The 25,285-nt window shown below is 44.6% G+C and overlaps 1 protein-coding gene across 1 annotated transcript in view; it reads right to left on the reverse strand.

Annotated features, from left to right (window-relative positions):
• Positions 1-25,285, reverse strand: part of LOC124777451 — a 194,850-nt gene that overhangs the window by 82,116 nt on the left and 87,449 nt on the right. Inside the window, exon 3 of the mRNA XM_047252867.1 lies at positions 23,591-23,831. Within this exon, the coding sequence (XP_047108823.1) occupies positions 23,591-23,831 (241 nt within the window). The remainder of the gene's footprint in view (positions 1-23,590; positions 23,832-25,285) is intronic.

Consider the following 25,285-nt stretch of genomic DNA (forward strand, 5'->3'; position numbering starts at 1 on the left):
ACACAATCATTAACCTGGCTCTAGGGAGGTAGGGTGCCCTTCCCTATTCCTCCACTGGGGTAATTCCTGTCTGGCGCGTCCACGTCGCGGGGGTGGGCATCTTTCACTTCAGTAGACCGGAGTGCTAGGATGGCTGAGTTCAGGCAGGGACCCAATCCCGTGGGGTATAACACGGAACCCATGCCCAGGGTTACGGGTGAAGACCTTAATGGCAGCGACGGCGGAGAAGGAAGACTTCGGAACGGCATAGCTGGCAGATGAGGCAACCCTCCTTTCTGGGGATTAAATGAGAAGGGAACCACTGCCTTTTGGTGGACGAGAAACTCCAAAGGCTAAGGGAGACAACCCCAACAGAAAATCCTTTCTTGCGTTAGGCCTAGCAAGCCAGTAGGAAAGTCTTCATACATTGCTTTCAAAACACAGACGAGCCTCGGAACGAACCACTCAGGATTTGACCACACTGCTTCTTCAAGTACTGGTACAAATGATGGGAGACCTGATGATATTCATCAGTACAAGAAGATGAAACCAACTGGACTAAAAAATAACCTAAATATTGGCACCCTTAATATATTAACCCTCAATGGAAAAATGGAAGAAATGACAGATGTACTAACAGGGAGGAAGTTAGATATATTGGGATTAAGCGAATCAAAGTGGAAGGGAAAAGGTGAGAAGAATTTGAGAGGAGGAGGAAAACTGTACTGGAGTGGGAATAACAGGTCTGGAAGAAATGGTGTGGCAGTGATTGTGAATAAGAATGTACAAAGCTGTATTGAAAATGTGAGATATATATCAGACAGGATCATAATCTTATACCTGAGATTCCAAAAAGAAACACTACAAGTAATCCAGATTTATACACCTCAAGTGGGATGTAGCGAAGGAGAGAAGATGGACTTTGAAAATGTGTTAGAAAACCATATAGAGAGTGCTAATATAGTGATGGGAGATTTTAATGCACAGGTAGGCAAAGACAGAAAGGGATTTGAGCAAGTATTGGGATGTTTTGGATATGGAGGCAGAAATGAAGAAGGGGAAAGACTCCTGGATTTGTGCCAGAGGAATGGAATGAAAATAGCAAACAGCTGGCTTATGAAGAGAAAAAGTAATGTTATCACCAGATACAGTTAGGATGGAAGAACGAAGAGTGTAATTGATTATATTCTAGTAGATAGGGAATTGGGAGAGAAAGTAACAAATGTGAAGGTAATTCCAAGTGTGAGTGCAGATGGAGACCATAGATTACTGGTGGGACAATGGAAAATGAACCAGTGTGTGAAAAATAGAAAACAGAAGAAAGTGATGAGGATACGGGATTGGAAATTGAAGGAGAGTGAATGTGCTGAGAAGTACAGAGAATTAATAACACAAAAATTTCCAAAAGAAGTTTTCTGCGATGTAGGAAAAGAATGGAGTTTATTCAAAGACACTTTAGTCGAAGCAGCACAAAAAGTATGTGGCAGAACATCTGGAAAGGAAAAAAATAAGACAGATAAGTTGGTGGGATGATACCACAATCCAAGCAGTTAGAAGAAAAGATGGAGCATGGAGAAAATGGTGGGGAACTAAAAATGACGAAGACCATAAAAGATATATAGAGGAAAAGAAGAAGTGCAAAGAAATAGTGAAAACAGCAAAGAAAAATGCATGGGAAGAGTTTACAAAAAAACTTGAAGAAGATGTGAAGAGCAATAAGAAAATGTTCTATAAAATGATGAAAAAAGGAAGGCTTCTGAAGTACCAGTAAAGATGGAAACAGAGGACGGTACCATTATTGAAGATCCAGGGAATATAAAAGATCTCTGGAAAGAACATTTTAAGAAGCTGTTAAACGCTGAGGAGCAGGTACATGAGGAAACAACAAATAATGGAGAAATTAAGAGAAGTTGGGAAGCAGAAATAGGACAAATTACACGGGAAGAGATGGAAAAAGCTGTGAAGAAGATGAATGGGGGGAAAGCCCCAGGACCTGATGAAGTATCACTGGACATGATAAGAGCAGCAGGTCCAGTGGGAATGCAGTGGCTGTATAGAGTAATATCAAGTGTGTGGAGAAATAGTAAAATACCTGACGACTGGAGAACAGGAGACATTGTTCTCATCTTCAAGAAAGGCAATAAAAGACTTTGTAAAAACTACAGAGGAATTATCCTCATGAGTCATACAGCCAAGATTTTTGAAAGAATTTTACTAAATTGAGTAAGTGAAAAGACAGAAAAGGAGCTGAGTGAAGAACAGCATGCGTTTAGGAAGGGAAGGAGCACGATCGACCTGATATTTTCTATCCGTCAACTGATGGAAAAAAGTTGGGAGTATAACAAAAGGGTGATAATGGTTTTTATAGACATAGAAAAGGCGTATGACTCAGTTGACAGGGAAAGACTCTGGGAAGAACTGAAGAAGATAGATATAGAAGATGGATACATTAATGTTATAAAGACAATGTACAGAGGCCACAATTGTACAATTAGAACACCATTGGGGAACTCTGAATACTTCGAAATAAGACAAGGACTTAAGCAAGGAAGTATTCTATCTCCTGCGCTTTTTAATGTTGTGATGGATGGAATGAATAGGACAGTTAAAGATATAGTAAGAGAAAAAGACAAAAAGATGATTTTTGCAGATGATATGGTAATATGGGGTGATAAAGAGATAGATGTACAGTTACAGCCTAATGCGTGGAAGGAAATAATGAAAAGGTATGGATTAAAAATAAATAAAGATAAGAGTGAAGTAATGGTATTTGGAAGAGAGAAAGGAATCAACGGAAATATTACCTTGAATGGAGAACCCCTCAAAGTTGTAGAAAGGTTCACTTATTTAGGGAGTGAAATATCTAGGGATGGAAGAATAACTAACGAAATTAATGGAGGGTTACAGAAGGGAGGCAATTTCTACCAAACAATAAAACATCTGATTTGGAAAAATGAAGTTTCAGAAAGAGCAAAACTCCTTATGTATAAGAATTATTACATCCCTATTGTCACCTATGGTGGAGAAACATGGACAATGAAAGAAAGGGACTGGAGCAGACTGCAAGCAGGGGAAATGAAATTTCTCAGAGCAGTTAAGGGAAAGACAAGAATGGACAGAGTAAGGAATGTAGAGATTAGAAAGGACCTCAAACAAGAAAGTATGAGAGAACAAATTGAAAGAAAGAGGTTGAGATGGTATGGGCATGTTAAGAGGATGCATGGGCAGAGACTCCCCAAAATTATGGAAGAACTAAAGATGGATGGGAAACGACCTAGAGGGAGCCCAAGAACACGGTGGAAAATGGGAGTGAGAATATCTGCAGAAAGGAGAGGTGTGACCTGGCAACAAGTGGAGGAAGAAAAGTGGTGAGAGGACCGAGCCAAATAGAGAGGAGTCGTCAGCACCCAGACCCGGCAGTAGCTGGAGCGGGATTCGGATATAGATAGATAGACAGATAGATAGAAGTACATCTGGAGGAGTTTTTATTAATAAAAATGGAAATGTTTACGTTAGGCTATTTGAAGACCATTTACAGCCATTCATATATGGATGAGAATGCGCTATGTCAGTGGGTTCACAATTGTTCGCCATTGGTTTGAGTAACGTTCTGGACAATTCTAGCGTAAGATTTGAACTTCCAGAAAGACCGACTTGAATCCCATCGAACACTTATGGAACATAATCAAGAGGTCAGTTCGTGCACAAAATCCTACACCAGCAATGCTTTTACAATTACGGGCGGCTATAGAGGCAACATGGCTCAATATTTGTTCATGGGTCTTCCAACGACTTGCTGAGCCCACGCCACGACGAGTTGCTGCACTATGGCGGATAAAAGGCGGCCCGACCCGATATTAGGAGGCGTACCACAACTTTTATCACCTCAGTGGTGCATACTTTAAAATGTGTTGTCAAGTAATATTATAATTCGGCACCAGAGGGCAATGTGAATAGATTGGTTTGTAATTAAGTGCTCTTCAAATGGCTCTAAGCACTATGGGACTTAACATCTGAGGTCATCAGTCCCCTAAACTTAGAACTACTTAGACGTAACTAACCTAAGGACATCACACACATCCATGCCCGAGGCAGGATTCGAACCTGCGACCGTAGCAGCCGCGTGGTTCCGGACTGAAAAGCCTAGAACGGCTCGGCCACCGCGGCCCGCTAAGTGCTCTTCCAATTATTGAATCACACATGTGAGGGGCTAGTCGACACTGGGTCCCCTCCATTCTCTCTAAATTTCACAGAGACTCACTCACAATACTAAGCAACCGAACTCTAGCGGATACTATAGACTGGGACCTCATGAAGCCCCTAGAGACTGAAGGGGGAAACGAAAGGCTTTACTGGTGCCTGATGAAATACACATGTGGGAGCTTGTAAAGCAGGTACGTCAGTCTCCTCCCACAACTGCCATTGTGTGGTGCTGTAAATTATGTTATTCTTACGAAGGATTCAATAGCTTTTATTCGTGAATTTATAGTAAATAATGGAATATGGCATAATCATTTACACTTCGGAAATAGTTTCAGAGTGTGTGATGTGAAGTGCTTTATACAGCGTGGGTTAGAAGGAAAGGTACTTGTTTTGACGGGTGATAGCATTACTGATTCTGAACAAAAAACTTGATGTGGACATATGTCATATTCCAAATGGTTTCCGAGATAGAACACCTTTAATGTATATTTCTATTTATTATTGTATTATTCATTGTCTTTGTTTACAACATATCACAGTTATATAGAGGAAGTTGAGACGAACATTTTGATTCAGGAAGCTTATGGTCTATCAAGGCGGAAATCTACCTCAAATTGGTCTGCAAAAAGTACTTAAGCTACAGCGCATCAGCGTCGCGCTAGATTTTCAAAATTCCCGCGATCTCTACGCGCAAACTGTTAGTCCTAGACAAAATACGAATAGGACCTTTTTTGTAGCAAATTACTGAGACACGTTTTCGTTGGAGTGTGCGGTTTCCGAGTCATTAAAGAAAACCATACAAAAGTGATATAAACGTGTTCTATCTCGGAAACCATTCGCAATAGGGCATATGTGCATATGAAGTTTTTTGCTCAGAATCACTAATACTATCACGTCTCAAAGCTTATACCTTTCCTCCTGACTCATCATGTATATCATTATCAGTTTTATCAATAGAAGACATAAAGCTCATGATCAGTTTTCGGTTCTCCTGTTCCATTCGTGAATATTATACAGAAACAGCGGCTGGCAGTATGCCTTTGCATGACAGAAAATTTCTCTGATTTAACATATTTTTATTACGTTTCCGTCTTATCCGTCTGTTCAGTACAAATTTTGCAATTGATTTTAAACTAACTTCCCCATAGCTAGAGATACGTGTTTTTACACCTAGCTCAGAACTGGACGACAATGGAACAGTGTGGGGGTCTGTCTGCAACAGGGGAGGGTTGGGGGTAAACGGGGTGGTAAAGAAGCGTAACGCAAAGCACCGGCTGTCCAGTTGGAGTTCCCGCACGATTGCGAGTGTCACCTTAACTGGATGACAATGCAATATTAATTTACTTTTGTGCCTGGTGTGTGGTAGAGGTTGCTTTGTGTACCACTACCATTTCCCCCTATTCCTGTTCCAGTCGTGAATGGTTCGCGGAAGGAATGGTAACTGGTAAGCTTCCGTGTGGGCTCGAATCTTTCCAGTTTTTACCTTCAAGGTCTTTTCGCGATATGTACATAGAAGGAAGCAGCATATTGATTGACTCAGGCGTAGAGAAATTTGCCACATATCTTAGTTGTTATCTCATCAAAGTCTTTGAAATACATTGAAAAATTTCACATTTACAGGACTGAACAACAGAAAACAATTGTTTAAATAATTTTTTTAGTACAACATGTTTTTATATTGGACTAAAAAGCATAAAACAATTTTTCCAATCACTATACAGATTCCAAACCACATATAGGTAGTTGTGAAAATTTGTGATTGTGCCTACAGCGGTCATCAGCACAGTGCAGGCAACCCGCGTTACGGCATTTCAATATTAGAGATGAAACTGAGGCGCCTTTTTCATTATTTAAAGTCTAAGTACACCAGAAGAAAATATTTGTAAGATCCATGATTAAAAACGTGGGTTGCATGCAATACGTAACTGATGCATGAAGTGTTCACCTCCTGTCCATCTCATGCGCTCCACGTCTTCCGTTACGCATTTTAGAAGTATTTTTTATAGTTGTTAAAAATTCACAGTCACAAATTTTCGGAACTCTGTGTATGGAGTTAGGAATCAGTATGGGGCTAGGAGAAATTATTTTGTACTTTTTAGTCCGATGTAAAAACGTGTTATATTAAAAATTTGTTTTCACTTAAATAATTACTATCGTCGTAGTCCGTGATGCACAACACCTTTCTTGTGGCACCAGCCACTGGAGATGATTGGGCGTCATCAACACTTTCACAGTAACTAAACTATCCACCGATAAAATAAGCAGTTCCAGCTGAATCTTCTTAGTCTGCTTATAATATTCTATAAGGCCCCATATTATGGAGATATACTCAAGACTCGATCGAAAAGCGGTTTTACATGCGAACTCGTCGAAGAATTACAGTTCTTAAAGTGAATCTCAGTTTGGTGTTTCATTACATTTAGAACTTTTGCTATTGCATGTAAGTCAGATGCCAAAATATATGTCTCTACTGCAGCGGGCTATCATAATTCTGGCATTTTTTTGGCAAATATAGAAATGCAGCTATTGAAAAAATAAAAATGGAACATCTGATACCATGGTGTCCCAACTAAGTCTGCCACCTTACATATTTCCGAAAAGAAACAAAATGTGAAAAATGCAATTAGCCAGGGATGCATTTATGTATGGGTCACACAATGGTCAGGAATGCACAAACAAACATCAGTTTCAACACAAAATTACGTTTTTTTCAAGTGGCATACATATGTTTTTTCTAGGTAAACGAAAACTAGAGGTACAGTCTGTGACGGCAGACTTGTTTTCACTGTTCTAAGCCTCATACCTTCTGAAATACGTAGACTTTAAAGGATGACAACGGCGCCACAGCTCCTGCTGTAATACGCAGAGCAAGAGTTGCCTACAGCAGTCATCAGCACGGTCCAGGCAACCCAACCCGCGTTGCGGCATTTCAATATTAGATATGAAACTGATGCACCGTTATCATTATTTAAAGTCTAAGTGCTCCAGAAGATATGAAGTTTAGAGCAACTAAACCAAGCCTGCCATAACTAATTGTACCTAAAGTTTTTATTTCGGTAGAAAAAATGTTCATGTGCCATTAAAAAATCTAACTTTGTATTAAAAATGTGTGTGAATTCCTAAGGAACCAAACTGCTAAGGTCATCGGTCCCTAGATTTACACACTACTTAAAATAACTTATGCTAAGGACAACACAAACACCAATGCCCGCGGGAGGACTCGAAGCTCCGGAGGGAGGGGCCGCGCAATCCGTGACATGGCGCCTCAAACCTCGCGCCCACTTCACTAACATTATATTAAAAGTACAGTTTGTTTACTTATAGCTGAGTTTTCACATTTTGTTTCGGAAATAAATGAGATGGCAACGTTATGTTTTTCTTGGAAATTCGAATGCTGGTGTTAGTGTTCGAACAATTTAATATTACCTTTCTCCATCAGAAAAATTATTTTGGAACCATACATTAGTATTACATCTATCGCTTACTAATACTATTTTGTGCAGCTAAGAAGAATTTGGGACTGCCCCTAGAGACATGTGAGCAGTCTTGGACACGCATTTCTCTTACTGCAGTAGTCGAATCGTACTTGTGGACTCTTTTCGGTGATATGGCTGCTAGAATAGAGTCGCCTCCTCTATTATGTTGTATGTATTGTTATAATTAGTACCTTCAAATGAAACAGAGCTTTAAAAGCCGTGTTTGAACTACTGTTGTTGTCAACCCAATCACTAGCTGTAGCTGCTGACTCCAAACCATCCACTTGAACCGAAGTGAGGCACGTCCTTGAATTATTTCCAGACTTCTGAGGAGGAATGTGAGGGAGATAAGTCTTGTCATCAACAAGACCGGACGACCTATTCCCACCAATAGATCGGCAAAAATGCAGTTGAGCAATGCTGTTTACATTCTGCCAGCCACAGCAAGCGTTCCGGGCGCCGTCTCTGCAGGGGGCGTTCCACTCGTAATGTAAACCTGCACACGGATCATCTTGGTGTAGTTTGGAAAAATGATTATCGCCCAAGGAGAAACGGAAGCAAATTCGATTGCAAAAGTTATGTTTGGTGAATTGACCACGCAGGTGCGCATGTCCTATTACTTGCCATAAACTCTTAGTTTCAGCAAGGAACTAGAGTTAAGGCTAATAATTCCTTAAACTCGATAAAAACGTACACTTGCTAGATATTAGTTATGTATCGTAGAAACTCTCCATATTGTCCTACAATTCGTTGCCTTGTTACGGAGGGTTAAGTTATAATAAGACGATGGCTATTTTACAAATTTGACATATCGAGGGCCGATCTGTAAGTGATGAACACTGTTCAGCATCCTACATCGTTACCCGAGCTTTCCAGACTAGAAAATCTGTGGTACATTTCTGGATGGGAGTTAGATTATGTACCACAGCCGTGTGATATTTAGCAACTGTGGGGCGTCATTCGAGCGACCTGCTGTAGATTGTCACAGAATGTCGTCATTTCATCTACATCTACATGGATACTCAGCAGATCACACTCAAGTGCCTGGCAGAGGGTTAATAGAGCTACCTTCATACTAATTCTCTGTTATTCCACACTCAAACGGCGAGCGGAAAAAACGAATACCACTATTTTTCCGTACGAGCTCTGCTTCCTCGTATTTTATTATGATGATTGTTTCTCCCTATGTAGGTCGGCGTCAACAAAATATTTTCTTATTCAGAGGAGAAAGTTGTGACTGAATTTGCGTGAGAAGATCCCGCGGCAACGAGAAAATCTTTGAAACTTCCTGGCAGATTAAAACTGTGTGCCGAATCGAGACTCGAACTCGGGATCCTTGCCTTTCTGGGGAAAGTGCTCTCCCATCTGAGCTACACAACTGCGACTCACGACCCGTCGTCACAGCTTCAATTCTGCCAGTATATCGTCTCCTACCCTCCAAACTTCATTCTGGAAACATTCCCCAGGCTGTAGCTAGGTCATGTCTCCGCAATATACTTTATCCCAGGAGTGCTAGTTCTGCAAGGTTCGCATAAGAGCTTCTGTGAAGTTTGGAAGGTAGGAGACGAGATACAGGCAGAAATGAAACTGTGAGGACGGGTTGTGAGTCGTGCTTGGGTAGCTCAGGTCCCGAGTTCGATCCCCGGTCCGGCACAGTTTTAATCTGCTAGGAAGTTTCTTATCAGCACACACTCCGCTGCAGAGTGAAAATCTCATTCTGGAGAACATCTTTGTTTAATGGTGTCCACCCCAAATCCAGTATCAATTTCGTGACACTCTGCCTCTATTTCTCGATAACACAAATGGTTCAAATGGCTCTGAGCACTATACGACTTAACTTCTGAGGTCATCAGTCGCCTAGAACTTAGAACTAATTAAACCTAACTAACCTAAGGACATCACATACACCCATGCCCGAGGCAGGAGTCGAACTAGCTACCGTAGCGGTCGCTCGGTTCCAGACTGTAGCGCCTAGAACCGCACGGCCACTCTGGCCGGTTGCTAAGAGGTCAAGTGTGTCTTCACAACCTTTACTATTCGAGTGGGCTCATGGATTAATTGCTCGAAATGATTTTCAGAGAATGCGTTTATCACAATTTCGGATAACGGTTTAAGCCTATCTCCGGATTTAAACACGTATTTTCGCCAAAATAACGAGGGTAAATTGAAGTCAACACCAGCTATAATTGTATGAGTCGGACACGCATATGAAATTAAAGATTTCTTTGAATCTTTCAGCAATTGTATCATCTATTTGGGAAGTCGGCAAAAGGATCAAATTATTATTTTATTCCAGTTGCCAAGAATGACATCTACCTACACTAGTTCAAAGGAACTGTCTACTTCAATTTCGCGACAAGATAAACTATTTCTGACTGCAATAGACATGGCATTGCCAATTGTGTTTAGCCTATTATTCCTCAACACCGAAATTTCGGCTGAACTTAACTCCGCCTTTACCCAGCTTTCAGGGTGCAAACGATTTGAGCATTAGTGCTTTCTATTAGCGCATGGAGCTCTGATACAGCTACGACAGTTTACAGTTGTTGGACCGATGGTCCCTAGATCTACGTTCTTCCTGTGTTCAACCTGCACTCTTTGAGACTGAAGCCCTTTCTGTGTTTCCTCGAGGCTCTCTAAACTAAAAAATCGACCTGTCCACATAACAGAGCCCTGCTACCCGTGTAGCCGCCTCCTGCGTGTAATCGATTCCTGATCCATTTAGCGGATCCTAACCCCCACCACCCTATGGCGCAAGTCGAGGAATCTGCAGCTTACACAGTCGCAGAACCTTTTGAGCCTCTGAATCCAACCCTCCACTCGGCTCTGTACCAGAGATCCGCAATCTGTCCAATCGACTATGCTGCAAATGGTGATCTCTGCTTTCGTCTCGCAACCAAGACTGATAGCTGCTCGAAACCAGAGAGAATCTCTTCCGATCCAAAGCGACAAATCTCACTGGTACCGCCGTGAGCCACCACGTGCATTTGGCTGCACACTGTGCTCTTCATGGCATCTGGAAGCACCCATTCCAATTCTGGAATGACTCCAACCGGTATGCACACGTAGTGCTCACTGGCTTTCTTCTCCCCCTTGGCAGCCATATCCCTAAGGGGCCCCATAGCGCGCCTAGTATTGGAGCACCCAGCTGCCAATAATTCCACAGTCTGTGACGGCCCTGATCTTGAAGGCGAAAGGTTTCCTCTGAAAAGGGACAATCAACTGCATCTGGCTGAGGGACAGTGTGAGCCACAGACGGAAACTGGAATCTATTTGTCAGACTAACTGAGGAGGCCTTTTGTTCGGACCCACGGGAAGTCTTTCGGCACCTGTACGTGTTACTCCAAGCTACAACGCAACAGCTGTGTGATAGAAAGAAATAAATACATAGCACTCCTGAAAACCCAATTCATTTTTATTGCACCGTAGGAAGGAAGTGAGCAATTTACGTCTCCTCTGCGCCGTCATAATTAAATACCAAGTAGCAGTTTATTTGCAGCGGGCTTAGGCGGAGAGCGACCACAGGTTGTCTATGAAACCATCTATTAGACATTTAAACATTTAAAGAAACTCCAGGGAGGGGGGAGGGGTGAGGGAGGAAATCAGGATGGTTGAACTAACATATGAATGAAGAAATGAGTGAACTGGCGCAAACGTTAAGACACTGGACGCCATGTTCGGGAAAAGTGTCGTTCAAAATTCCATGCAACCAATACAATTTAGTTCCCCGTTGACTGCTGGTGCGACGGGATTATTAGTTCGCGCGCCGAGCATGATGCTCTCGTAATTTGTGCGGTGCGCGGGGCTAAATTTTGATGAAGGATGATGTGATTGTCACCCCTTAAGGTTCATTTGTTCTGGTGATTATCAGAATGATGTTAATATGTAGAGGGGGTTGAGATGAAATTCCTTAAATTGATCAAAGCATATACGCTACGAGATAAGAAAGAATGAAAATTGTCAGAGAAGTTTTGTGTCCGGATGATCTGTCCGTCACACTTAGACGTTGCAAGCGGAGACCGTCTGTCCCCTCTAAAGTGAAGGTTGAAAACTGAGGTGCACAAGTGTCCTATGACACCTGCACTTGACTCGGCTATCAAAGGAACTTCCAGAGAAAAGAAATCCGAAGGAGCCAACAATGAAGTTTAATAGATGTATGTTCTCTGTCCTTGAGCAACGATAAATTACAAAAGGTGCATAGGATGTGCACAGGAACTTCACAAAAATACTCATCTCCTACGAGAGGTAATGTCGGCACTAGTGATAACTGCGGAGAGATGAGACTTGAGATTGCGTGGTTCTACTTTGGAGATCGACCGTCACAGGTTCGACGTCTATGTGCTTGACGCAGAGAGGGTCTGAGACACTGCCAACCAGTTCGGCTCACATTTGACAGGTACAACCTAAAGTGAACGGCTCTAAACTATTTTGGCTCAACTCCCTCCCGTTTCAGAGATAACCTCCTCTAAAGTTCAAGACGCATAATTGACTCAAAATTGACGGGATCGATACATAACTGAGTATTTATCATCATCCCATACGGGGTCCACAAATGCGTGTTTTCCTAGAAATCGTCGAAAGAAACAGTTACGACTGCCGCTTACTGTATGTACCCAAGTGGTAGACGATATTCAATAACAGCGCCGCTGTTGTAACAACGAAGGCATTTGGTTCTTCTTATGTTACTGTACAATTTTTATGTTGACAGTTCACATTATACAATGTTCCTTAAGACATGCAAGCATTTGAGAATCAAATTTTTTTAATGTTTAAGGTACGATGTTGCTGAACAAAAAAACACCGCTCGATTTCCAGTTGCGGTCTGCCCTGCGGTCTGCCCTTTGTTTTGTTTGTATTTCTTTCCATTTTTGTGTTCGTTGGTATATGAGAGGTAATATGGTAATTCGGAAGAAATAATAACGAGATAGGCAAATAAATTTGTCAAACGACTTGTTTTAGCAAAAAACTGAAGTTTTAAGGCTCATTGTATGAAAACAGTTCCGAGTAATAGTGCTGTGAATTCCGGCGGAGGTTCGAGTCCTCCCTCGGGCAAGGGAGGGTGTGTTTGTCCTTAGGATAATTTAGGTTAAGTAGTGTGTAAGCTTAGGGACTGATGACCTCAGCAGTTAAGTCCCATAAGATTTCACACACATTTGAACAGTTGCAGATAGTCAACGTGGGTCTGGGAAAGGTGAGCAGGAATTTACTCTTAAAGCTGTTTTATCAAAACAACAACAACTGTGCTGCTACTCTTCGCGAGTATCTACGCGTTAAAGAAATACGGGGAGGTCCTCTGTCAGCACCGTGGTTGTAGAATATGATTAGGAAGATCGAATTAACTGACGATTTGGTAATCGCTCCTGGAAGAGGACAACGGTCAACTGCAAAAAAAACCGGTTGAAGAAAATAAAGTTGCCGTGGCTGAGAATGCTGGGCCGGCCGCTGTGGCCGAGTGGTTCTAGGCGCTTCAGTCTGGAACTGCGCGACCGCTCCGGTCACAGGTTCGAGTCCTGCCTCGGGCATGGATGCGTGTGATGTCCTAAGGTTAGTTAGGTTCAAATGGCTCCGAGCACCATGGGACTTCTGAGGTCATCAGTCCCCTAGAACTTAGAACTACTTAAACCTCACTAACCTAAAGACATCACACACATCCATGCCCGAGGCAGGATTCGAACCTGTGACCGTAGCGGTCGCGCGGTTCCAGACTGTAGAGCCTAGCACCACTCGGCCACCCCGGCCGGCAATTAGTTAGGTTTAAGTAGTTTTAAGTTCTAGGGGACTGATGACCTCAGATGTTAAGTCCCGTAGTGCTCACAGCCATTTGAACCATTTGAGAATGCTGGACGCATTGTGTGATCGTTAAGCAGTGCAGGAGCTGTGTCACGACAGCTGAACATTATTGCTCCACCGTTGGAAAAGTACTGCGAAAAACTGTGGAGCAGTATCTCTAGTGCTGTTCCAGGCTACAGTCTGGAACCGCGCGACTGCTACGGTCGCAGGTTCGAATCCTGCCTCGGGCATGGGTGTCTGTGATGTCCTTAGGTTAGTTAGGTTTAAGTAGTTCTAAGTTCTGGGGGACTGATGACCACTGATATTAAGTCCCATAGTGCTCAGAGTCATGTGTGTGTGTGTGTGTGTGTGTGTGTGTGTGTGTGTGTGTGTGTGTGTGTGTGAACCATGCTGTTCCAGGCTGTCATGGATACAGAAGGTAGTCACATTGAGCAACGTTTGCAACCTGGAACGTTGACATAGTACGTAATGAACGAATGTTATCCTCTCCTGTGGAAATTAAAATATGTATCTTTCATTGGTGTAGTCATTATTTCTCTTTCATGTGCCCTTGAAAATGTTTCCACAAAGTTCCACTTTTCTACAATCACTCGTTTTTTATGGGGGCTCTCTCAACTAGCGAAAGTTTAATCACCCTGTAATTGTTGAAGGAAACTGAGGACATGTAACAGAATGAATGAAAGAGCCATTATGAGGAAAACAGGATTCAAATTCTTATTCTTTTACAATCCACGTCAACTGAGGAATTTGCATAGGTTTTTTTAATTGCTTCTTATTGATTTACTTCCCTTATTAACCGTCCTATTTCTACCATTTCCGATAGAGAAAACAAATGCGAAAAAGAGTACTGCAAAGTTCATCTGGGAAACGAACACAGGTTCTCTGCTCCACAGCCAGATGCCTTAGTCACCGAACCAGTGGCGCTGTCGTCAAACAACCCTTACGATGTGGGTACATAAGCGGCAGTCGTAGGAGTTCTTTTCCTCTTTTTCTAGGAAAATACGCATTTGATGAAAAATGCTCCACTTTCAATTCCGTTTTCTCAAAACGGAGACATGTTTAGACGAAATATCTTAGAGTCTTTCATTTAGATTGTGCACGCACGGCCTGCTAAATTTGAACCGTTCGGTAGGGATAGTCGACCAGTCTAGCTTGACAGATTTCCAAAAGCATCGCCAAGCTAGAAGTTGCTCGACTCTCTTCGTGTGGCGTCGCGAGCGAGGCCGTATTTGATACAAATAATAACAATTGTAGCCTCTACAGCGTCTTGTGGAACTGGACTGTGCGTAGTTACTTTACATAGCTGGAGTGCGAGACCCCTCTGTTCAAAGGCCTTCAGCGTCCTCCGACGACGTTGAGCCATGTATTCGCATGACGGCGAGTTAGCAACCACATGCTTACTGGCAAAAATTCTGGAAAATGCCTGGCTATAAGAGGTGGGTGTCCAATTGATGACCCTTGCTGTATTCCCTGAGACGAATCATGGATTCCAATTTGTTATTTCGCTGCCGGTTTCCTTGTACCGGACATATGCACTGAAGTATGGAACTTTCAATAAACGGTGAAAAATTTTCCAATAATGTTTTTCAGTCTGCTCCGGGTCACTTGATAGCTTTGCAAATGGGTGTATCTCCTGTTCACACCTCCAATATTCTTGTTGTAATGCGTGACAACACTTGGCTCTCGCATGATACCATTATTTGAATTTCCTTTTTAAAATCTATTGTAATTGAACGGCTCTTGTCCTTCCATATCATCAACATCCTCTTCTTTCCGTACGCCGTTACATATTCTTTCTCCTTCAGTTTTTCATTTCTAATGAATTCAGGGAATTCCTTTCTGTTTTGCCGTAATTTGTCGTCAGCGTCAGGGTTCTTACACGTTAGTTTGTCTACCAGAGACGAACTAGTGAATCATTTGTCAAGATAAATACAAGACCCCTTTCTAAGAAAATCGTGAACAAGCTCCAAAACAATTCGAGAAGTTAGTTTTTCTTTAGGATAATGGCTCCTATATTTTGTATTCTTAAGAGCATAAACAATGGAAACCGTTACAAACTGCCGAGAATATATTATCTTGAGTGACGACAGGTACCATCTAGTGGATAAAGCTTTAACTAGTAGCACTGTAACTCCTGCCGTCCTGAAATTCCTATTAAATCAACCCCTCAGAATCCTGCGGGACCCACGGGAAACCAGAAGGATTTGGGTGGAAATGTTCATCATGCCCACTTATAAGGTTAAGGATTGTGGGGCAGGGATTTGAACCCTGCTCTCTTCCAACACGATCCAGTATCTTACTACTTAAGTACTGTGGACTAGGGACAATACACCTTACCCGACGCATCCACCAGCATCTCCGCCAGCACCGCCTCCTTCCCGTTACCCAGTGTGGCTTTCGGCCGTCCTTCTCCTTCACCTCACTCATCTCCTCTCCATACAGCTCAATTCCCGTCGCTCCGCTATCTTCCTCTCCCTCGACCTCGAAGGCGCCTATGACCGTGTGTGGCATTCCGGTCTCTTCTTCAAGCTCCAAACCTTCCCCCTTCCTATCAACTACGTCCGTCTGATCGGGTCCTTTCTTTTCCAACGTCCTACCTACGTCACCATCCATAACACGGATTCCTACACCTTTTTCCCCTCCGCTGGTGTGCCCCAAGGTTCCGTCCTCTACCCTCTTCTGTACCTTTTGTATACGGCGGACATGCCGCCGCCTTCACCCCCCATCCACCTTCTCCAGTTTGCCGATGACACCGCCTTCCTTGCCCTGCCCCCACCCTGCAGCGCTCCCAACACCTTCTCCAATCCCATCTTGACCGGTTCACCGCTTGGTGCAACCAGTGGTTGCTCAAGATCAATCCTTCCAAGACCCAGGCGATCATTGTAGGCAAAACCACTCCTTCCTTCCATCTCCTCGACTTCTATGTCACAATTTATGGCCGTCCTATTGCCCTCACCCCCACCCTTAAGTACCTTGGCGTCACCCTTGACTGTCGCCTCTCCTGGACCCCCTGTATCAGGATAATCCAAGCCAAGGCACACTCCCGACTCCGTCTCCTCAAGCTCCTTTTGGCCGCACGTGGGGTCTGGACCCCTCCACCATCCTCCACACCTATAAATCCCTCATCCGCCCTATCCTCTGCTACGCCCACCCTGCCTGGATCTCCGCCCCTCCTACCTTTTACAAATCCCTTCAAATCCTCGAACGCCATGCTCTCCGCCTTGCCTATCACATTCATCTCCCCTCCCCCACACAGATCTTGTATGACCTTATTACGTTCCCACTCCTGCTCCTTTTCCTCGAATGGATACGGATCCTCTACACCTCCCGTAAACTAGATCCCCCTCACCTGCTTGTCTCTCCCATCCTCCCACACCCCCGTCCACTGACGCGCCTGTATTCCCACGTCTCACTTTCTCTTCATCTCTCCACCCTCCTTACCCTCTCCCAAGGTGGCTTCCACCAGCTCCCCCCCCCCCTGATGATGCCCTCATCCCCTCCATCTACCCCTCCTATCAACTTTGATCCTCTTCTCCCACTTCCTGTGTTTTTTTTCCTTAGGGAACCCTCTCCCCCTTTTCTCCCTCCTCCTTCCTCCCCCCCCTGGCTTCCCCTGCCCCCAAACCTTCTTTCCTCCCCCCATCTCCTCTTCCCCTGGCATCTCCACTCTCCCTTCTCCCTACTCCCCCACCTTCTTCTCCTCTTTTGGCAGGTCCCCGGACTCGCACACGTCACATGAACATTAGCGCATCAGAGAACATCGCCATCAGTTCTGTGTGTGTGCTATAGTGTTTGTGCTTCAGTGTTTTTCGCCGCCTTTGCTCCATCGTTCACGAGTATCATCACCATCATCAGTGTTTGTGCACAGTGCTGATAGTCTTTTGTTTTCTTCATGTGTGAATGGCTTCGTGTTTTTTAATTACTGTGTCTACTGTTTTTTGGCCACCATTATGTTCTGTTACTCATGTGTCTTCATTGTTTATCTCTATTTGTACTGCCTGAGGCTGAAGAGCGGAGTAAAATTGCCGCTGCCAGCCCACCTTGTATAAGGTGTAAAGTTACAATAAAGGAAAAATAAGGGACAATACATGCTGCGCTTCTATCGCTGTATCCCTCCCTATCTCCACCTCCACACCCTCCATCTCCTTCATCAGGGCAATTTCCAGCGCCTACCCCTCCCCGATGATGAAATTCTTCCAACTGTAACCTGGCCCTGTTTCCCCCTTCCGCAGGGCCCCCCTTTTTCCACTCCCCTCCTTCTCCCAGAGCGGATTTTCCTACTTCCTCTTCCTCCCCCCTGACCCTGCACCCAATCATGGCCTCTTTCCCTCCCATGTCCCTCCCTCCCTGGCACATTTCGGCACATCCCCCGCCCATCTCTTCCCCTCCCTCCCTTCTTCCCCTTTCCCTCATCTCCTTGCACCTGGCAGATCCTCTGTTTCGATCATCGTCATCAGTGTGCCAGTGTGTCACGTGAGTGTTGCGTTTGGTGCTGTTCTCCTGTGCATCGAGAGGTGTGATTTTAATTGTGTGCCAGCCTTGTACTTAGTGATACTGTCAGTGATTGTTATGTGCTCTGCCCTTCGTCGATACTTTTATGCTCCAGTCATACTTCGCCTTGTGTTCTTTTAATCGTCCCAGTGTGTGGTTTTTTGTGGGCACTACTTCTTTAAAGGTTTTATCTCCATTTTACAGTTGCCCCTTTTTGTTTATTGTCTTCCATAATGTTACCCCCTTTCTTATATCTATGTACACCATGTTTTCTCCTTTAAGTTATTTTTAAATGTCTTCTATTGTATGTGTTATGTCTTTCGGCTGAAGGGCAGTGCATATGCTGCTGCCAGCCCGCCCTGATAGAGAATTGAAATACAACAAAGAAAAAAAAAAAAACGGACTATACAGTGGCATGTGGAGTGTTTGTAGGTGTAAAGTTATTGTGTCCGTTCACTCAATTTTCCCACCCTCTCTCTCTTTTTCTCAAAAGGACTCATACATAGCTTTTTATTATTATTATTATTATTTTGCTCCTTACTTAGCTAGCATTTAACGGAGATCTATTTCCCAGTGCAAAGTCACAAGCGGTTGGAAAAAAGTGTAGGTGATTCTTGTACGAGTATATACTAGTAATAAGGGTAAAACAACGCATCCACAAAATTCTTGAGCATATCCTACTATCGAATATAATAAATTTCCCCTAGACAAAAAAGTTTCTGTCTGCAGATCACAGAAGCTTTTCTCTCTGAAGGATAGCATCGCTCGTCCAAAACTCACGTTGCCCTTTTCTCGCACGGTATCTTGTGAACTGTGTATGATGGGCAACAGGCACTTTATACATTCCCAGAGTTCCGAAAAGCATTTGACACGGTGCCCCACTACAAACTGTTAACGAAGGCCCGAGGATGAGGAGCAGGTCCTCATATGTCACTAGCTTGAAGATTTCTTAAATAAGATGGGAGTTCAATAGCTAATTCAACACATTTTTATCTCGGCCAATTTTGGTTGAAAAAATTCGGAAATTGTAGTGGTACATTGTGGAACATTCCCACTCCAACCAATCTAATTTGTTGAAGCTCCGATAGGTGTCGGTGCTATATGTACCCTTCAAAATGGCGTCGATAAGAGGTATATTCCAAGCAGAGATGATGATGTTTGGTTTGTAGGGCGCTCAACTGCGCGGTCATTAGCGCACGTACAAAGTCTCAATTTTTACGCAGTCCACTTTTTTTCACAGTCCAATCTAGTCACTGTCACGTATGATGATGATGATGATGATGATGATGGAAACAACACAAACACCCAGTCCCTGAGCAGAGAAAATCCCCAACCTGGCCGGGAATAGAACCTGGGACCCCGTTATCCAGAAGCAGCAACGCTAGCTACTAAACCACGAGCTGCGGACTCCAAGCACATAGTTGTCATTGAGTTTCCTTTGCCGGGAAACGAAAGCGTCGCAGATATTCATAGGCGCTTGCAGAATGTCTACGGAGACCTGGCGGTGAACATGGTGAGCAACTGCGCGAGGTGTCTCTCACCATCGCAGCAAAGTCGCGCCAACCTGTCCGATCTCCCGCGGGCCGACCGGTCGCACAAAGCTGTGACTCCAGCAATTTTGGAACTTGTGGACAAACTCATTCGAGGTGTTCGACGGATCACAATAAAGCACTTAGTCCCACATCTGGTAGTGCTGACACACTCGTCCACCAGCTGGGGTGCTCAAAGTTGTGTGCCCGCTGGGTTCCTCGTCGCGTAGAGTAAGACCATAAAGAGCGATGAAGGATGCATTCCGCAAGAGGGATTATATGGATGTCCTCCCCGATAGCTGAGTGGTCAGCGTGATGGATTGCTGTCCTATGGGCCCAGGTTCGATTCCCGGCTGAGTGGAGGATTTTCTACGCTCAGGGACTGGGTGTTGTGCTGTCTTCATCATCATTACACCTTCATCCGGAGCGCAGATCGCCCAATGTGGCGTCGAATGTAATAAGACCAGCACCAAGGTGGCCGGACCTGCCCCGCAAGGGGCCTCCTGGCCAATGACGCCAAACGCTCATTTCCATTTCATTATATGGATGCAGTATGATGTTCGTTCCGACGTCGACCAGTACAGTCATACCATGCTGGCATACAGACCCTACCAGTGAGGTGGTGAAAGGTCGTAGCTTAGAACGGAGATTACGTTGAAAAACAGGGTTTTGTGGACACATGAGTGGAGGATAATATTGTGTGTCACTTACTGAACGCCTGCTCTTGACAGAACCCAGTGTGTGTTCCTGCACGGTGAGTGATCACCAGAGACAAGCTAGTGGATAGGATGAACAGTAACCTGCAACACTTTAGAGATGGCTGGTTGGTTGGTTGATTTGCGAGCAGGAACCAAACAGCGAGGTCATCGGTCCCATCAGATTAGGGAAGGTATGGTGAAGGAAGTCGGCCGTGCCCTTGCAAAGGAACCATCAAGGTATTTGCCTTAAGCGATTTAGATACATCACGCGCTTGAACCGTCGTCCTCCCGAATGCCAGTCCAGTGTGTTAACCGCTGCGCCATCTCGCTCGGTATTTTAGTGATGACCCCGTTGTGTACCGAAAAGTATCGTCGTTGAGTGACTGTAGGATGATACATGATGACTTATAAATAGAATTACTGCCGACCGAGCGGTGCTAGGCGCTACAGTCTGGAATCGCGCGACCGCTACGGTCACAGGTTCGAATCCTGCCTCAGGTATGGGTGTGTGTGACGTCCTTAGGTTTAAGTAATTCTAAGGTCTAGGGGACTGATGACCTCAGAAGTTAAGTCCCATAGTGCTCAGAGCCAATAGAATTACTATTTGGCATGGGGAATGGTACCTTGCTCTAAATGTAGAAAAGTGTAAGCTAATGGGATGAGAGGCAGCAATGCTGTAACTTTCAAGTCCAGTAGCCTATTAGTGGTGACCTATCCGATACAGTCACGTTGATTAAATATCTAGGTGTAACGTTGCACTGTGTAAAGGTGGTTGTAAGAAAGGTGAATGGTAGACTTCAGTTCATTCAGAAAATTCTAAAAATATGTAGCTTATGTATAAAGGAGAGCGCGTACAGAAGAACTGTGTGATCCATTCTTGATCACAGCTCGAGTGTTTGAGATCCCCACCAGCTAGGATTAACTCAGAGGCGTCCTATTAGATTTGTTACCAGTAGTTTCGATTAAAACGCGTGTACTACGAAGATGCTTCGTGATCACAAATGGGAATGCCTGGAGGGAAGTCGAAGTTCTTTTCGCGAAACACCAATGAGTAAATTTAGAGAACCAGTATTTGCGGGTAGCTGCAGTACGATTCTACTGTCATCAATGTACATTTAGCGTGAGGACCGCGGAGACAAGATAAGAGAAATTAGGGTTCGTACGGAGGCTAATACACTGAAGCGCCAAAGAAACTTGGACAGGCATGCGTACTCAAATACAGATATATGTAAACAGGCACAATACGGCGCTGCGGTAGGCAATGCTTGTGTAAGACAACAAGTGTCTGCAGCAGTTGTTAGATCGGTTACTGCTGCTACAATGGCAGGTTATCAAGATTCAAGCGAGTTTGAATGTGGTGTTATAGTCGGCGCACGAGCGATGAGACATGGTATCTCCGAGGTAGCGATGACGTAGGGATTTTCCCGTACGACCATTTCACGAGTGTACCGTGAATATCAGAAATCCGGTAAAACATCAAATTTCCGATATCACTGCGGCCAGAAAAAGATCCTGCAAGAACGGGACCAACGACGACTGAAGAAAATCGTTCAACGTGACAGTTGTACAACTCTTCCTCAAATTGCTGCAGATTTCAATGCTGACCCATCAACAAGTGTCAGCGTGCGAACCATTCAACGAAACATCATCGATATGGGCTTTCGGAGGCGAAGGCCCACTCGTATATCCTTTATGACTGCACGACACAAAGCTTTACGCCTCGCCTACGCCATCAGTACCTACATTGGACTGTTGATGATTAGAAGCATGTTGTCTCGTCGGACCAGGCTAGTTTCAAATTATATGGAGCGGCTGGACGAGCACGGGTATGGAGACAACTTCATGAATCGTTGTACCCTGTATGTCAGCAGGGGACAGTTCAAGTTGTTGGAGGCTCTGTAATGATGTGCCGGCCGGAGTGGCCGAGCGGTTCTAGGTGCTACAGTCTGGAACCGCGGGACCGCTGCTGTCGCAGGTTCGAATCCTGCCTCGGGCATGGGTGTTTGTGATGTCCTTAGGTTAGTTAGGTTTAAGTAGTTCTACGTTCTAGGGGACTGATGACCACAGCAGTAAAGTCCCATAGTGCTCAGAGCCATTTGAACCAATCTGTAATGGTGTGGGGTGTGTACAATTGGAGAAATATGGGACCCCTGATACGAGTGACAGATGACACGTACGTAAGCAACGTGTCTGATCACCTGCATCCCTTCAAATCCGTTGTGCATTCCGACGGCCTTGGGCAATTCCAGCAGGACAATGCGACACCCCACATGTTCAGAATTGCTACAGAGTGGAATCCTCTTCTGACATGAAACGCTTCCGCTGGCCACCAAACCCCCCCCCCCCCCCCCAGATATGAACATTATTGAGCATATCTGGGATGCCTTGCAACGTGCTATTCAGAAGAAATCTCCACCCCCTCGTACTCTTACGGATTTCTAGACAGTCCTGCAAGATTCATGGTGTCAAGGTCCCTCCAGCACTATTTCAGACATAAGTCGAGTCCATGCCACGTCGTGTTGCGGCACTTTTACGTGATCGCGGCAGCCCTACACGATATTAGGCACGTGTATCAGTTCTTTGCCTCTTCATTGTAGATAGTCGTTTTTCTTTCGCTCCATTTGCCAGTGAAACACGATGGACAATGACTAGTATTGGTAGAAGGTGTAACGTCCCCTTAGAAAAATTTAAAAATGACACTGCTGGAAAACCTCTTACATTATTTGATTTTCAAACAGCTGAGCAAAACTGAACGTACTCAGACATTTCTCTCTTTACTTATTCTGATCATCACTAAACTGACACACAATATTTTTAGCGCAACGCAATCTGACTTTCAATAATCCCTACAAAATAATGGCCCTGAATAACAATAACGTATACCTTTCATGAATCACTTACCTCACAAAAATCTTCGTTATTCGAACTACTGCAATACAGCGAGCGCCAATACTGCCAGCTACATAAAAGATTCTAACTGCTGAAGGCACTAACTACTGATAGGAATAGTTAGCAAATGAAAGGTTTTGATAGAGAAGAAACAATGTATTTACCTTAATAGTGTTCAAAAGTGACATCCAGTCTTACAAATTTCCTCTTTCTGACACACGTCCATATCGTCCGCTCTCAAAACTCTGGCATCTCTGTCCCCACATCCACCTCTGCTGGCGGCTCACCTCCAACTGCCCAACACTACGCGCTGTTCACATCCAAATGCCCAGCACTACACATGCGAATATTGCAACAGTGAGTCCAACCAGCCACAGACTGCACACAGCACAGTCAGTGATTTTCATACAGAGCGCTACGTGGCGTTACCAACATAAAACCTAAACAGCCTACTTACAAAGGTACTCTCTGCCACGCATCGTATGTTGGCTTGCGGCCTATGTGTGTAGAGTAGGCAGGTGTTGTGCGTACTTACGAGCATTTCGAGGTGCGGCTTGGCGAAGGCGTCGTAGTAGGCGGTGGTGGAGGAGCAGACGGGCACGTAAAGCGAGCAGCGCTCCTTCTGCACGATGTCGCAGAGGGCGCGCACGTAGCGCTGCACGCCGTCCTCGGAGGCGGCGGGAGCCGGCAGCGTGTAGAAGCGGCGCACCGCCGCAGAGAAGCGCGACAGCCGGAACACGCCCTCCACCTCCACGCAGATCACGCGCGCCCCGCAGCTGCGCACGCACACAGACACACACGTCCAACAAGGGCGCGTAAGGCTGCCTCTCAGACAAGCAGCATTAAAACAGCACGACTACAGATAGTGCAAACTCTCACGGTAGTACCGGGACGTTTTACGAGGGCTATTCGCAAAGTAAGGTCCGATCGGGCGCGTAATGGAAACCACAACGAAATCCAATAAAGCTTTGCACTGTTGTGTTGGGCAGTGTGTCTAGTATCCCAATCGATCGCGTCACGTCGCTCTTTTCAGTTCTGGGCGCACAGTGGGCACGTAAAGATACCTAGACTAATACTATCTTTTGCCACGTATGAGGGTCTGATGACAGATTTTACCTAATATCATTGCAACGAGTATAATGTAACTGACATTCTTTTCTTTCTTCATGGCAGTTCTCAGCCGTATTTACGTTGGGAAGTGTCTGACCATGCAGAGCACAGTCCGTAACTCTCTGAGATCCATCTCTGCTCAAATGAACCGCTGATTATGAAGCAACGTTTTGGCACACACAAGAGCTACAGACCAGCGTAGAGAATTCGTGGAAAGCAAAAAAAAAAATGGTTCAAATGGCTCTGAGCACTATCCGACTAAACTTCTGAGGTCAACAGTCGCCTAGAACTTAGAACTAATTAAACCCAACAAACCTAAGGACATCACACATCCATACCCGAGGCAGGATTCGAATCTGCGACCGTAGCGGTCACTCGGCTCCAGACTGTAGCGCCTAGAACCGTACGGCCACTCTAGCTGGTCCGTGGAAAGCACAGGCGACTCCTTCCTATTACGAGGGTAAAGAAAAGTTCGTACAATGTTAGGACAAATGTGTAAGTCGGAGCGGTGACTATGTAGAGAAGTAGCTGTGGGGTGTAGCTAACTATTGCAAATAAAGCATATTTGATTTTGACAGTGGTTTCCATTTTGAGACCAGTCGGACCTAACTTTCCGACTAGACCTCGTGATTAAACTGACAGTGTTCCGAGCGCTGCAGCACGGGACGTATACATTGCAGGACGCTGAAACACAGTAGGTATGTTCAGTAATCGGTGCGCTAGCGGAGTAGTGCCGTTCGTATTCATATCGACTCTTCAGCTGGAACATATCGTCATCTGGACACAATATTTCGGCGGTCCGCTTGGCCACCATCTTCAGGTGATTAGACCGTCGCACCCCGCCAGTGCGGGAAAGCCTACATTGGACAAACGATTCGTACGGCCCAGGACAATGCGTGGAGCATCATCGCCACACGTGTTTATTTCAGCCAGAAAAATCTGTTGTGGCGGAACATTTCCTTACTGAAGGACACAAAGTGTTTTACGATGAGACACAAGTAGTTGCCCCTGTGTAGTGAAAGAAGCCATTGAAATCAGGCTGTCTGATAATATTATAAATAGAGATAAGGGGTATCCTTTAAGTAAGAGTTGGAACCCTGTTATGTTTGACATTAAGAAA

This window comes from Schistocerca piceifrons, chromosome 2, assembly GCF_021461385.2.
Source record: "Schistocerca piceifrons isolate TAMUIC-IGC-003096 chromosome 2, iqSchPice1.1, whole genome shotgun sequence".
Classification (NCBI taxonomy): Eukaryota; Metazoa; Arthropoda; class Insecta; order Orthoptera; family Acrididae; genus Schistocerca; species Schistocerca piceifrons.